The sequence below is a fragment of the Podarcis pityusensis genome (assembly GCF_964106645.2).
Source record: "Podarcis pityusensis genome assembly, chromosome: 13".
In the NCBI taxonomy this organism is placed as follows: domain Eukaryota; kingdom Metazoa; phylum Chordata; class Lepidosauria; order Squamata; family Lacertidae; genus Podarcis; species Podarcis pityusensis.
In genome coordinates, this window is record NC_138038.1 from 8,156,360 (window position 1) to 8,172,422 (window position 16,063).

Genomic DNA, 16,063 nt, shown 5'->3' on the forward strand with positions numbered 1-16,063 from the left:
AGCGTACACTAGATGAGTTTTCCTGTGTTTTGACTCCTCTTCCTTTTTTTTTTTCCTTCCCCCCCCCCCATCCTTCTTCTTTCCTTTTTCTTTTTTCTTTCCCATAGTGGCTTATGTTTTATGCTATGTACTTTGATATTCTTTGTAGTTATTTAGCTTTTTTCATTATTATTATTATTATTATTATTAAGGAATTTTCTTTTGTAATTTTGGTTGTCTATATGTATTTGTTTAAAGCAAAACAATAAAATTATATAATAATTTAAAAAAGGAAATATATTTTAAAAAATTGTCTAGTAGCACCTTAGAGACCAACTAAGTTAGTTCTTGGTATGGGCTTTCTTGTGCATGCACATGGTGCTACTAGACAATATATCTATATCTATATCTATATATATATCTATATATATATAGATATCTACTGCAGCAGGCCAACGCAGCTACCCACCTGAATTAGATACCTAGATAGTGATGTGAAATCCCGCTTCCTGAAGGCTCCTTATGGGAAATTAGAGAAGCAGATCCTAGGTAGAAAGAACGGAAGGCAACCAGGGCAAAATTGAATTGAAGAGGCAAAACAATGCCTGACCTTTATTAAAGAAAAGATCTGCCGCAGCAGCGTCTCCCCGTGTCACGCAGCGAAACAGGCAAGACCCAGAACAAAAGAATCTCCAGGCTTTTATAGAGTTTACATCAGGGGTAGGCAACCTAAGGCCCGTGGGCTGGATGTGGCCCAATCACCTTCTAAATCCGGCCTGCGGACGGTCCAGGAATCAGCGTGTTTTTACGAGTAGAATGTGTGCTTTTATTTAAAATGTATCTCTGAGTTATTTGTGGGGCCTGCCTGGCGTTTTTACATGAGCAGAATGTATCCTTTTATTTAAAATGTATCTCTGGGCTATTTGTGGGGCCTGCCAGGTGTTTTTACATGAGTAGAATGTGTCCTTTTATTTAAAATGCATCTCTGGGTTATTTGTGGGGCATAGGAATTCATTCATATTTTTTTTCAAAATATAGTCCGGCCCACAGCTGAAAAAGGTTGCTGACCCCTGGTTTACATCAAAAGCTTTTCCCTCTCCTTCACCCCCCCAATCCCTTCTAAGCATTCACAAGTGACAGGTAAGAACGGTGTTACAAGTGCATTGTTTTGTCACCTCAATATGTTTGAGAAGACTTGAGTGGTTGTTTCTTACATCAGAAAGTGAATGCGTTAATGGTTATATTTATTTGACAGGAACAGAGGTTATCGAGGCTGCTGCTGGGATTTACGTGAAGCGTCCGGTGTTTCCTGTCTTAACGCTATGCATAACTTTGTAAGACAGGACCTTTAATAAAAGTAACTTTTGCATTCATGTGGCCGTGTGTTGCGTCTTTTATTCTAACGTGGTCAGTTGCCCTTGGGCATTGCCAGCATAAGATAATGTGTCTGGGCATGTCTTGGTCTCAGGCATTTTCTGCCCGGCTCAAACCCTTATTTCTTAGTTGCACCTTGAAAGGGATGTTGATTAACTCCTGGGCATGTGATGGTTGCGAAGACACAGTAGATGGCAGTAGTAACCTCATGAAAATGAAACATTAACCAACGACCACACAGAGTTACAACTTGTCGATCTGAAATATACTCGGAGTAGAGTGTGGATTTCATGCTCTTTATTCAGCTCATAGTAGTGAGGAATGAATGTTCCCCCAAAATATCTGCTTTATATACATTATTTACACAATGGGCCGCACGTGACTGGCTAATTCCAGGATTCTCCGAGGGCCAATCAGGTTGCGGATTCACTTCTACCTGGAGCTGGATTGGATGGCTCCTGCGGACCCAATCATACTGCTGCATTGTTCTAGGACCAATCAGACTGCTGCATTCTGAATCCTAGGGGACACGGGAGATGCTGTGGGTTAAACCACAGAGCCTAGGACTTGCTGATCAGAAGGTCGGCGGTTCGAATCCCCGCGATGGGGTGAGCTCCCATTGCTCGGTCCCTGCTCCTGCCAACCTAGCAGTTCGAAAGCACGTCAAAGCGCAAGTAGATAAATAGGTATCGCTCCGGCGGGAAAGTAAACGGCGTTTCCGTGTGCTGCTCTGGTTCGCCAGAAACAGCTTAGTCATGCTGGCCACATGACCCGGAAGCTGTCTGCGGACAAACGCCGGCTCCCTCGGCCAATAAAGTGAGATGAGCGCTGCAACCCCAGAGTCGGTCACAACTAGACCTAATGGTCAGGGGTCCCTTTATCTTTACCTATTCTGAATCCTATTGTTCTAGGACCAATCAGACTGCTGCCTTTTGGATCCTATTCAACTCAGTACATAACGCCCCTCCCCTCTAAGTTCCAGTCCTGCCCGGGAGGTTGCATTCATAGTCCTCAAGGTACGCCGGCTGCCTACGTATGCGTTGCGGCCTGGGGTGTTCCCTGATCAGGAGTTACATAACACGATCCTACACATTTTTTGACGGAAACAAAATCTATAATAATAATAATGATGAGGATGAGGATGACCTAGGGGAGATGCGGCTTCCCAACCTGGGGAGGTAGCCCATCTAGGCAAAGAAAAACTCTTGATATTAAAATTCTGCTGCATTGTGGCGTAAGAAAAGGCTAAGGAGTGAACCCTACCCAAACCTGAGTCCTGAAGATGGTTGGATGGCACCTTGTATGTCTCCTTCCAGCAACTCCTACAGCCAAGCTAGTGCCAAATGTCTTGCTCTGCTTTCCGAGGCCGGGGCAGGTCTTGTCATCTGGGCAGCCCAGGACCTCCATGCACAATGTCTAGGCTTGTGCCCCAGGGACATCACTTCACTCCTGCTAACTCAGTGGTTTTAACTTCACCCCCAGAGGCACACTCCGTTGTCTCTCGAGACAGATGGATGCCAGCAATAATAATAATAATAATTTATTACTTATACCCTGCCCATCTGGCTAGGCTTCCCCAGCCACTCTGGGCAGCTTCCAACAAAACACTAAAATACAATAACCTATTAAACATTAAAAGCTTCCCTAAACAGGGCTGCCTTTAGATGTCTTCTAAAAGTCTGGTAGTTATTTTTCTCTTTGATATCTAGTGGGAGGGCGTTCCACAGGGCGGGTGCCGCTACCAAGAAGGCCCTCTGCCTGGTTCCCTGTAACTTGGCTTCTCGAAGCGAGCGAACCACCAGAAGGCCCTCGGCGCTGGACCTCAGTGTCCGGGCAGAATGATGGAGGTGGAGACGCTCCTTCAGGTATACTGGACCGAGCAACAATCAGGGGACACGTTCAAGCACAAGAATAAACTTGATCCATCAGGATGACCATTCTTTTGCAATGATTACAAAGACATCGCACCAAAGAATAATAAAATAAGTAACTAGATGTGACCGCCCCAAAATATACTTTGGATGAGGATAAATTGTAAACGTAGGTAAATAAGAAGATTGTTGTGTTCCAGGTGCCAATGCATCCTGTCTGGCCCAGAGCTTCCTGTGGAGGCGCATGGCACAGCCAAGGGCATCTTGGCACAGGCAAAATAGCCAACCTGTGTAGAAAAATGTAAGTAACTGGGAGTGCCCAAGAAAAACACTGCTCTCCCTACATAACCAGGTACAAGTGCACTATTGGAAATAAATGTTTCTCTAGACTAGAGGGGCCCATAAATCAAAAGCATGTATGTATAATTCACCCCTGGCTCGCACCTGCAAAATGGGCCCAAATGCAGGTGGAATACAAGGGGCTTAAAGAATTTATTCCTGCCCAGGTATTTTGGCTATAGAATGATCTTATGAATGATACACACCCACCCACACCAATGCATTATCTCAGGTTCACACACCTTAAAATGATGCGCCCGGTTTTCTGCATGGACTGCTAGTTATAAAAGCATTTTCAGTGATCCACACACTGCATACGGCAACGTATCCTATTAGAAACCATTGACAAAGCCATGCACATTTTGATTGTATGTTTTCAAATCATTTAATGTGAAAAAGACAAAAAGCAGGTTTCATAACTGCTTTGGCTGTACATCATTTCTTGTGTACACAAACCCCACTTCCACCTCAAAATGTACTGAAATAAATTCATAGATAACACAAACTGCGGAATTGTAGAGTCTCTGTGTGTGTACACATCTATCTATATTACTTAAACTGAAATCACTCTGAGATCACTTATGTGAGAAGAATAATCCTCAAGATAAGACTAAGGGGCTGCGCAACAGGCAGGGAGATCTCTGTGTTGTTTTTGCTACCTGTTCTGTAATTTTCTATACTGTAAGGTCTGCAAGGAAGACTTGCTGGAAAAGGTTCTTCGGTTTCAAGCCTACTGATGTATGACATCAAATGCAATTTTGCAAATGCAAAGATAGTCTAGTTCTTACTTTTGAACACTGATTAGTAACCCCACAGACAAATAAATAATAATAATGCTAGTACAAGACATGATCACATCCAGATTGTGAAAAACACTCATTGCATTCCACTGGAAGTTCATGACAGCCATTCTTTTTTTATTATTATTTCCACCCATCTTCTATAGCTTTCTGAGCTTACGGTAGTTTGCCTTTTCCAAAAGTATTTAAAACAAAAAGATCAAAGCTTTTATTTGAAATATATACCTCTATTGCCACTATGGCAACATAAACAAAAGCTTCAGCACCCCTCCACGCCCCACTGTCACAAGGTGTATCTTCTCTCCCCACTGCCATAAGAAATATTTGTTGTTAAAATAAATTAATCAGCCAGTTGTCAAATCAAATATTATAAACTATAACAAAATATAATAAACTATCATCTGTATATTTGGGGAAACACATTTGTGTAGCATTAATTACATTTTAAGACTATTTTCCAAATATTTATGGAAAAATGTATTTGGTACTCATGCGCCTTTAGAAATACGAAACCGGAGAAAGTGTATGTCATAATGTTGGAAAATATTGATGTAACCAAGGATCTCACCTTAGGGACACAGTCTGAAGCCTTTGTGATTTTTGGTCTGAAACCTGGTGATTTTTTAAAAAGCTCTAACTGTGTTGAATGTGGATTTGACTTCTCTAGCAAAGCATGGAGGGGAATAAGGGGAAGAGAAGATGATAAGCAACAGCATTACCCTTCAAGTGCTACACAGATGAGGAAGCAAAAAATGGGTCATTATGTATATGCAGCACACTGGCATTTCATACAGACTGTGGCCGAAGTCGTTTCTCTGCCTCCTAGTATATTTTGTACAGGACTATTTAAATGTGGCTGTCTAAACTGTTTTGTTAATCACTCATTTCAGGCGAAATGGAATATGTACATTAACATGCTTTACAGAACTGCCACAACAAGTGGCGGAGGCGGGCAGGAAGCTTTTGCGGTTTTATAGTAAGAGGTCACAACCCAACACAGAACTGAACACATTTAAGCCCCCGGATTTGGGCTTAGGCATGCCAAGGTCCATGTTGAGTTATGGCCAGCGTTTGTGAAACCTTCAAAAGCTGATGGGGGGGGGTCTAATACGCAACCAAGTAGCGCCAGTGGTCAGACAATAGTACTGATGGCATAATTCAGTATCCTGGGCATGTAAACAGTGTGTTTAAACCTGGATCCGCCTTATTCCATAAGAATGCGGCAGGTGCATGGGCTGAATTTTTGAGCAACTAAAGTGGTGTGGGCAAAGACTGCTACACCCTCTTGCCACTGCAGGCTTACTTTATCAGTCTGTGGCTAGTACTGCAAGTGAGCTTGGCTCAGAGCAAAACACTTGGGGTGAGGGAGAAAAGTAGTGGCCAGGGAGGGATGACTTCCATCGTATATTCTTTTTGCTGCCAAAATAGGACCCATCCCTTTCTTCCTTTGTAGCAGATCAAGGTGTAAAAACACGTGGTTCTGTCACCAGGTGTTCACTCTGACCCTAGGTGGCAGTTGAAGGATGTGGCAGTTGATAAGTTTCAGCTAAAAGCCCCACACTTGTATTTTCAATTCAGATCAATGTATTGGGCTAAACTCTTCATACGAAGAATGAATGACCAAGCTTATTAAATAAAACCAGTACGAAAAAGCAAACTAGCCCTGACAATCGCTGCCTGGAACAGAATTGGTGTTGTTTCTGCTTTACAAGGAAAGACATAAGTATTATTTTGTTAGAAGAACATAAAACCTAACTTTACAAGAACTCAGCTTCTCCTCACTATGACTCTATTCCAAAGCAACATTTCAAATGTGCTATCAGCATCAGAAGGGGAAAAAGAAAAGCTGTGTTATTGAAATGAACGTCAGCAGGATGAACTGGCTTAGGGGCCAAGATGAAACAAAACAAAAGGAAAAGGAAATCAGTTTTAGGATGGTATAAATTGGCAGCTTCTGGTCAGTGTCTGTGATCAGGTTTTATGATTGCAATTCTGGTCTTCCTGCAGTGCTTAATAAGTGTGTTTTCTTCAAAAAGAACCATCATTTCCAGCAAGCCTCTAGTTCTCCTTAGGTATAGATAGCTATGAAAATGCTACATACAAGGAAATTGCAAGTCCGATTTGCTATGGAGCTCCTTAGTACATATCACAAATTTCCACTGTTTTGTTTCTGAATTAAGGCTTCACCAAGTATATAGTACCATTTAAAAAATGGTGCCACACTCCTTTCATGTGGTCCTGCTATGCTGTAAACGGTAGGCCTGCATCAGTTATTTTCGTGGGCAAAATAGTATCGAACTGGTGGTCCCGGCAAGTCTTCTTCACCATCTGTTTCTGGAGCAAATGATACTGTAAGGTCCACATACCTCTTATTCGCTGCTGGTTTCACAAGTTTTTGCATCCTACAAGACAGGATACAAAAATCAAGTATCAGCAGCAAATCATAAATGAACCAAGCTCTCCTGAAGTACCACAAACAAATTCAAATTGCAACCCATATGAGAGAACTTGTTAAAGATGCAACGAATCTGGATCTGGCAAGTCCTGCATTCCAAGACACCACAGTTCTAGAAGGGAGATGGCTAAAGTTGATTTTATGAACTGTTGGGCTTGGAGGGGGGAGAGAATAGAGTTAATTAAGTTTTCATATCTTGCTTTGTCCTGCTTTTGTCATGTGTTTGGGCAAGTGATGCAACTGGGAAGGGCAAAATGCTGTGATTCAGTATGCACAGAGGAGGAGATATGGCAATGGGATGTTACTAGCAAGATGAATAGGTGGCTTAAATAATATTGGGCTACCCTCCTCTCTAGCCCTTCTCTCACCTGCCATGCCAGCAGTGCTCTCAATCTTAAAATAATGCTGTTCAAAATACCAGGGTAGTGAATTGGAAAACCTCTGCCATTCAGAATCTGATCCTCAATGAACAAGCTGACAGAGCATGCACCAAAGAAGATCTGGGAAGAATCATGCTATCTGTGAGCTAATATACTGCATACCCCCTTCAGCTTTACTATTTAGTCAATACTTACGTCAGCTTTAATCTTTTGACATGTCCAGGCATTACAGGAACATAAAGCATTTTAACTCCCTGAACCACCATAGTTGGCTCAATTCCATATTTCTCCTGTAACACACAGTATATGACAATTTATTTTAAAAAAACAGATTGCACTTGAGAAAAAAACAAAACAACTCTTGTTACCCCAAATAAAATCAGGAGACCAGAAGATCCCCCCCCCAAAAAACCCTTAAGGGGGAAAGCGAGAGAAGGACTTGTGTGAAGGAAAAGAGACTGAAAATGCTCCAAAAACAGTCTAAACTCACCAATACAACAATAAGCAAATACAAAAGGAAAGAAGACACACAACAGTAAAAAAGCAAGGCTAGAAATGAGGGAAGAGAAACAGAACCATCTGGACAGGAGGCAGGCAGGGGACTGGGAATCTGAATTTTCTGCCTGTGGATGCTAGGTGGCAGTTCTCTAGGAACCAAAAGTTCCAGTAAAAAAATGAAGTAGACCTGACATGTTTCCCCACTCCATATGCTACAGAACATGAACCTCCATAGACAGAATGGATTACAACTTTTGTAAAGTAGTAAATTATATGGGCTGTACACCACACTGCAATCCACCAGAACGAAAAACAGCAACACTATCTCCTCCATCTGTTTCTACTGCCTATTTATCACAAATAGCTTACTTTGACAGCATTTATGAAGTCCAAGAGTGTGAAATCATCTTTCCCATAAATAGTCCATCGATCCCAGATTGTAAAAGATATTCCATTTCTGTCAGAGAGCAAGAATGTAAAACACTTTATCCAAGACACTGCGCTGCAGCACATTTTTCAATCATTTACTATCAGTTAATAACTAAAAGGTTGAGCACAAGCTTCCCACCACAAAGCATAGCAAAAGAGGAAACGGGTCACTTTTCTATAAATTTCCACGCTCGTGGGTGTCAAATTGACACTGCCTGTATAGCCAGGAGGAGTCATTATCCCAGATACACCACCTGCCAAAATCTGCTACTTGAATACACCCATTGCTGAATCCTTCATATGTGCTATTTACCTTATTTCAGTTTTTCTCACTTCAGCTGTTTCTGTGAAGACAATTATTGGAATGGCCAAGTTGAAAAAGCAGTTTTTGTATGCTTGAAAGGGGTAGCCACCCACAATTTTGATCAATTCCAAAGCAACCTAGGGAAGAAATGTAAGAATTGGAAAAATTTTGCAGTAGCTAACAAACAAAGAACTAAAGAAGATGTAGCTGTTCTGATCTGTACAAGATGCAACATGAACCAAAGTAGTCTGGAATCAGTCTGGAAGATCAGAAAAAAATCTCTGAATTTAAACCCAACAGTGTGCCCCAGGCTGCTCTTTAATCCATTAACAGTTAGGAAGGAATATGTGATAACGAGGAAAAACTGCAGCAAATGTTTCCATTTTCCCACCCCATAAATTGCCTATATCACCTCTTTCCTACAGCTGACATGCTGACTCCATCAAAGGAAAATTAAGGCCAAGAATTAAAATGAGACTACCTTCTATTCCCATGACAAACGAACATTGCTAACAGGAAGAGAAGAGCCTTCTGCCTTGCAACATTTGGCCAATCCAGCAGAGAAGCTAGCATTCGCGAAAAATGCGCCCTCACTCACCAAGCCAGACACAGCCGCTGTGGAAGTTGCAATGGCAGGGATAATCTTTCCGGCAATCCGTTTTGTTTTGAGTCGATCTGCTGGTTCAATGTTATACATTTTGGCTCGCAGGTTTGAAGCTGCTGTTATGAAGTCTATGTGCCCGTTACTGTCATCATCCTTTTCAAAAGCAAGTTCCTTCATTTGTAAATCATCTGTTCGGAAACAAATTAATTCATTGTTTAGGAATCTGTGGTCTTTTAGTTCACAGAATCATAGAAATGGAAGGAGTGCCAAGGGTCATCTAGTCCATATGTGGAGGGAATGTAAGAAGGTGAAAGGCTTCTGGGAATTGATATATAATGAATTGAAAAAGGTGTTGAAATATACATTTGTTAAGAAACCAGAGGCTTTTCTTTTAGGAATAGTAGGAAATGAAATAAATAGAAAGGATTGCAAACTTTTCCAATACGCAATAACAGCAGCGAGAGTTTTTTTTTGTTTTTTTTCTAATAATTTTTTTTTTTGTTTTTCACATTTTATAAAGACATAACACACACGTAAAAGACAAAGACAAAGAACATGTATAATTTCAAAAATCTTACTTTCTTAACTTTGGTCCTTGACTTCCCCCCACCCCCCCTTCATACATCCCAATTCCCATAATTATGTCAGCAAGTTGTTATTTTCCCTTCTTACCATGTTAATATTACATCTTTTGTAAAAAGTTAAATTCTATCCTAAGTTGGACTCGAATTCCCTTCCATCGATTTCCCATTTTTTATTAAACATAAATCATATTGACTAGACCCAAAAATCATATGTGTTTTTACAATTCTGTTTTCCCTCCCTCCCATCCCCGGTTCGTCCCTTCCCAAGTGCATGTCCACAATAACAGTTCTTAGCCTGGATTCCTCACATCCGAGGCCTTCAAGTCTCTTTCAGTCCCTCTCCGCCGGTTCTGTTGGTAGACCTTTATGTTGGTCTTCGGATCTCGAAGGAGTTCTGTCCCAATCAAGCCAGGTTTTCTTCCCACAAGAAAACTTAAAGACAACTGCTGCAAAAGTTCCACCAGTCGTTCATATTCAGAATGGAGGCCCCAATCATATTTCTTCTTTCTTTTAAGTTCTTGAATTCCAAGTACTCCAGGGGCCTCCTCCTTCATCTTTCGCATCTTTTGCAGATTTGTAATCCGTGTAATCCAAGGGTCTTCTTGTTTATAATCCACATGTGTAGGCTTCTGGTTGGTACTTTCCATCTGTGCTTTCTCCTTTCCTTGTTTAGTCTCCTTCAGTTCTTGAGATATCTCTTCCAGTTCAGCTGCAGATTTTTTCTCATTCAAATCCTCAATACATTCAGCAGAGCTGCTTATTCCAGAAGTCAAGGTCGTGAGTTGTTTATTCATAGCCAGACTCTGCTCTTGTAAAATTCCCACAAAATAAAACATTCTTTCTATTTCAGCTAGTAAATTTCCATCCGCAGCCATTGTACTGCCTCAGATTTCCCCCTAGAGGGAATCTGGTTACAGTAATCTTTTCCCAACAATCCTTTACCTCGTTCTTTGTTTCTTTGTTTCCAGCCACTTTAATTCAATTGTATCACATTTAATCCAGGGAGATCTTAAATAACACGCTTTTTTACTTTAAATTGCCCATTTGACAGCTTTGACAGCTGTCAAACTCCTTTCCTCTTCAACAGGCTCAAAGACAGGACGCTCCCGGGCCCGGGAGGGGGGGTTGCACACAGCAAGAAAAAAAAAACTTCTGAAATTCCACTCTTACACTCCAGCTCAAACCTTCTTTTGTCAAATCGTGAAAGTTAATGTCTTTTTAACTCACCCCAAAGGGGTAGGCTCTCCAACTTAGTTCTCCTACTATTGCTTTAGATCGTCTGCAGGAGGGGGGGTGCGGACTTCCCTTTGACACATCCCCCGGTCGTATCAAATTCACAAATAGATATTTTAAAGTCCGAATTCCAATCTACTCACGGGTTGCTTCTTTTCAGATCCGAATTTAAGGAAAAAAGTCAGCGCTCTTCAGCCATGGCACACGGCTTCGCTCCGCTGGGGTAGCGGTCTACTCCCAGCACCACGCCGCTCTCCGTACCCTCTCCGTAGCCTTTAAAAAGGCTCTTCGTGGGTCGGGGGGGCGCTTAAGGTGCCCACCGAGTCACCAGGTCCGCAGGCATCTGCGCCTGCGGTTTTTGAGGGTCTCCGCGTCGCCGTCGCGGCAAGACCCGTCCCCAGCGGAGCCGATTCCCTCCGGAGCTCGGAGGGAATCCGCCATTAGCTGTTCGCACCAACCCGGAAGTCACAGCAGCGAGAGTTTTATTGGCCCAAAAATGGAAACAGGAACAACTACCGACGCTAGAAGAATGGAGAATGAAGCTGATGGATTATGCAGAACTGGACAAATTAACAGGGAAGATTAGATATTTACAAGACCACAAGTTCATCTAGGATTGGAGAAAATTTACAGATTATTTGGAATGTATATGTGATAAGCAAATAACGCTAGTGGGTTTTAAAGAAGCTCTGTGAATGTTTGAGAAATATTGTAATAGAACAAAATATGAGGGAGAGGGTATATAAAATGCAATACAAAAATTAAGAAATTTGTAATTAAAAATTTGAATAATGGATGATGATCAGAGAGGCTGAAGGAAGTCTAAAAGAGAAAATATGTGATAAACTGTGACTTGATATTATAAATATATGTTGGAAAACTAATAAAAAAATTTTTTTTTTTAAAAAAAGGGTCATCTAGTCCAACACCCTGCAATGCAATTTAATGAAATACGTTGTTAGTTTGGTTCAATGAAAGCCTTCTCCATCTTGTGAGTAGATTATATTAGCCCATTTTGGTACTGGGTTCAGGGAGGCTCACCTGGCGCCACCATTAGATATGTTTGGCCTAAGTAACAGTTTATTTCGTTTTGCGGTCTGGGTTCCTTTTACTTATATTCCTTGGTGTCTTGTATTCCCACCTACCCTGCTTATCTGTTCAGTGTGTTATGAGTTTAATGTGCTCATGTTGATATTCTCTGCCTTGAGTGATTCTATTTGAGCTAATGGTTCTATCTGAGCTAAAAGGATCTGATATAAATATATTGATTGGAAATGTATTGTAACTTTTGAATAAATGGTTTTTGAATTATTAAACAAATAAATAATACTCACTTTTTGTAGCTTCATTGGCCAATATGGCAGTCTCCAACTGAAGTACAGCATTCCTTTCATCCTCACTGCTTATTGGAATGGGATCTGGTTTCCTCACTGTTTCATCTGTTTGTACAACCTGAGAACATCAAAAGTAAATAGAATAAACGTTAGTGTATGAATCTATTTCTGTACAATACCTTCATTTATTGAAGCAGATGGAGTTATTCATCAATAAATAACATTTTAGTCAAATAGAGAAAACCTGTATTTTTCAGTTGCAATATTATGTAAAATGATAATCTGAAGAAGTGTGCATGCACACAAAAGCTCATACCAAGAACAAACTTAGTTGGTGCTACTGGACATTTATTTATTTTTTTAAATGTAAAATGAGGGAACATTTTCAGCCTGGTGGCCTAGATCCTGAGGTCCCCCACTCCAGTAGCCACTTTGACAGGCGCGGCCACTCACCTGTCATCACCATGACACCAGATGACCCATTTTTTCTTTGCAATGTGGCTTGAACTCAGGAGGCACTGCAAAGGAACATCTCCCCAGCCAATTCAAGTGGGGCTTGGCAACATTGCTGATAATTTCAAGCCCTACTTGGACCAGCTACATTCCAGAGTTTCCAGTCAAAAAATCCCAGGTGTAGCTGATCCAAGCAAACTTTAAGTCACTGCCAATTAGCTGGCTGGCACCAACTTCAAGCCTAAATTTCATCAGGGATCAGCAACACCCCAGAGCTATGCATTGCAATTTACAAAGCACCAACTTCAAGCCTTTAAGGCTCTCATGATTCTTCCTTTGCAGCTATGTCAAAGACTCCGGTCGTATACTTGAGATCATGTGCCGGTGTGAGGGAAGGGGCCCAATCAGGTCCACAGGCCAGAAGTGACCCACAACTGTTCTAAAACACCACATTTTGGAGCAATACTAAAGTAGTTTATTAACTCTGTCTAAAAATCGACAGTACAAACATAGATGGAACCTATGAGCCTACAATTAGAAACTTAAGGCAGAACTGCATGTGCACTTAAACAGTGTCTAATAGTTTCTGTAAATGTGCGGTTTGGCACAAACAGTACCTTTCCAGCACGTCTCCAACAATTTTTGGAAACATGCTTCCTAAGATTATACCACCGAAGGACGTGCTTTGCGCTAAGAAAACCAGGTCCACACTAAAGAAATATAATTTACTTTTTTAAGTTAGTTTTACAAGTTTTTGCATCAATTTTAGTAAGCATTTAACCGAAAACCTGGAAATATTTGCATGCTAAATATTAGTACGGAAACACTTGTAGAAGAGGGACGGGGAGCTTGTGGCCATCCAGATGTTGCCAGACTACTACTCCGCTCATCTCTGACAATTGGGCATGCTGGCTGGGGCTGATGGGAGTTGGAGTCCAACAACATCTAACAGCTTCCTCCCCCCTGCTTTAGAGTATTCCAAGCCCTGGCACAAATTACATCAGGCATAGGCAAACTCGGCCCTCCAGAAGTTTTGCAACTACAACTCCCATGATCCCTAGCTAGCAGGACCAGTGGTCAGGGATGATGGGAACTGTAGTCCCAAAACATCTGGAGGGCAGAGGTTGCCTATGCCTGAATTACATGGTCATATTGTTTACAGCTGCCCTATATATATATTTTTTTAATATTTTTTATTAACCGGCCAATCAAATCAAATTAAATCACATCACATAATTTCCAAATTACAAAGCCAAATTTTAAATTTTGTTGGGGGGACCCATATTTCAAGATCCGAAGGGGGATTCTGATCATCTTCTTGCTACTGCGTTAATTTCCAAATCAGTCCATAATTCTATCCAGTCTTATCTTGCTGTTTCTACATCACATCTTGTTTATATATTTTCTCTTTTTTCTTTATGATCTCTTCTGATAGTCTCCTTAAGCCGATAAACACCAATAATAATAATAATCCTGTGTGAATTTTCCATTCTTCCATTCCTCAAATCGAGATGGTTTCCATATATCATCACCTTCATAGATAACATGGCTCTTTCCATCTCGCCAAACTGTCACTCTTGAGTCCCTCTGAGGAGTTTCACCCACAATATATAAACAGCTCTATTTCTCTCTTTCTCCTCCCAGACTCAAGACCTCTGACAGAACTTCCCAATGTGGCGACGGCATTTTTAACTGCATCATTCCCAAGCTCTTATACATTCCTCGCTCTTCTTAAAACATGCTTTGGTTCGAAAGTTTATCTCCACACAGCCTTAAATCCACAGCTTAAATCCTTAAAACGACATTTCTGACTCGTAACTCATGAGGGGAGGGGATTCTTGTTAATCACATAAGAAAAGAAAGGAAAGTTTTTTTCCCCCGTCCCCCAGCAGTCATTTGCCATACCGTATCTTGGCGTATCTTCTCATGTTTTATTCTTGTCTTGTTTTATCAGAGATCTCTTCTATAGCAGTCTTTACTCCCCCTCCTTCCTTGAAATATGTGCATTCCTTCATCCAAATTGTTTTCTTTCTGAAGTTCTTGCAGCTAGTGGCACAAATCAGGGACGGCGTCCAGAAATGCCGGAATCCCACAGGAGGGCTTTGTGCCTAGTGCCCCCATCCCCACAAATTCGGGGGTGGTATAGGGCACAGCAGGCAAGGGCAGTCCCCCCCACCGTCCTGGGGGGGGGGTTAGGGAGGCTAATTACTCCCATCATAGCCTCCAAATTACCTCATGTGGGTCGGAGAGATGTTATTGTCAGCCATCTTCCGATGCGCCCCCTAGTGCCCCCCCTACAGCTGCCCTATAAAGGTAAGCCAGAAGCCAAGAGAGAGCAGTGAGTTCATGGCAACTGCTACAACACTGGAGAACTGGGAAGTAGCCTACAGAACATCATGCGTAGGGTGAATAAATAACGGATCATCAAGAAAAGGGGAGGAGTGAAGAGGAACATTATTTAAATAAGCTTACTTTGTTAGAAGGCCGAAACTCTTGAATCCTCAGTCCAGAAATGATCTTTAAAATGGTTTCTTCTGACATATCCTGTGTTTTGTTAAAACAGAACCAGTTAGCATGAATGGATGAAACCACATGTCCTCTGCTCTTCAACTTTAAGCCAAAACTAATTAAGAATCCACTTATCCCAATAAACGTCGAAGGAACCTATAACTTATCAAGCGTGTGGCTCATGAAGATTTCCTAGCAAACTTTTCTACAAAAGCGGAACCTTGTATACCTTGCACACATTCCAAATAAAACTCATATTCTAAAAAAAAAATGCATGTGAACAAATAAATACTGATGGACTAATGGATATCGCTTTCACACCAGACACATAAACATACACAAAGGGAAGTCAATTTTGCATTTATTTTAAGTTAGTCTGCAAGTGCATTATTAAAAGTCGAGATGGGCCAGGATACAAATTTCAATAGTCCAGGCAACAAGATTAGATTTCAATGCATCTGCCAAAATACGTTGCAAGAAAGAATTCTATCAAAGTGAAATATCAGGAAGAATAATTCATAGAGGTGGGATATAGGTCTCATAACTTATTCAAAGCATCTTTGGACATACTGAAGCTTCCTGAAGGTAATTCAGTCACTGTCAGTAGCAGGAGTAATGCTTTGTCTAAAAGTTGGATTTTGGAGTATATTTTTCCTTTGTAACAAAAATGCTTCACTTATCAAAGGATTCTGAAAAATTAACACAGAGAGCTAAACAGTGCAAATTCTACACCCTCCAACTGAAGGCTTACCTTTTCTGTAAAAGGGATACAGTAAATAACTGCAAATAATTTTGCTGTACTCAGTATGAAGCTGTAGTGCCTGGAGGAAAAAGGAGATCGGGGTGGGTTTTTACTCCATTTTCCTGCATTCAGATATCCTGCAAACCTAGCTAACAGTGGGTGGGGTGGGAAGGAGA

The 16,063-nt window shown here is 41.3% G+C and overlaps 1 protein-coding gene across 1 annotated transcript in view; it reads right to left on the bottom strand.

The window, feature by feature from the left end:
• Positions 1-6,323: 6,323 nt before the first annotated feature.
• UBA6 (ubiquitin like modifier activating enzyme 6) overlaps positions 6,324-16,063 on the bottom strand; it is a 42,071-nt gene continuing 32,331 nt past the window's right edge. Inside the window, exons 27-34 of the mRNA XM_080976565.1 lie at positions 15,897-15,966; positions 15,110-15,181; positions 12,185-12,302; positions 9,028-9,221; positions 8,439-8,566; positions 8,066-8,153; positions 7,394-7,488; positions 6,324-6,765 (exon numbers count right to left, since the gene is read on the bottom strand). Of these exons, the coding sequence (XP_080832691.1) occupies positions 6,630-6,765; positions 7,394-7,488; positions 8,066-8,153; positions 8,439-8,566; positions 9,028-9,221; positions 12,185-12,302; positions 15,110-15,181; positions 15,897-15,966 (901 nt within the window). The 3' untranslated portion in view covers positions 6,324-6,629. The remainder of the gene's footprint in view (positions 6,766-7,393; positions 7,489-8,065; positions 8,154-8,438; positions 8,567-9,027; positions 9,222-12,184; positions 12,303-15,109; positions 15,182-15,896; positions 15,967-16,063) is intronic.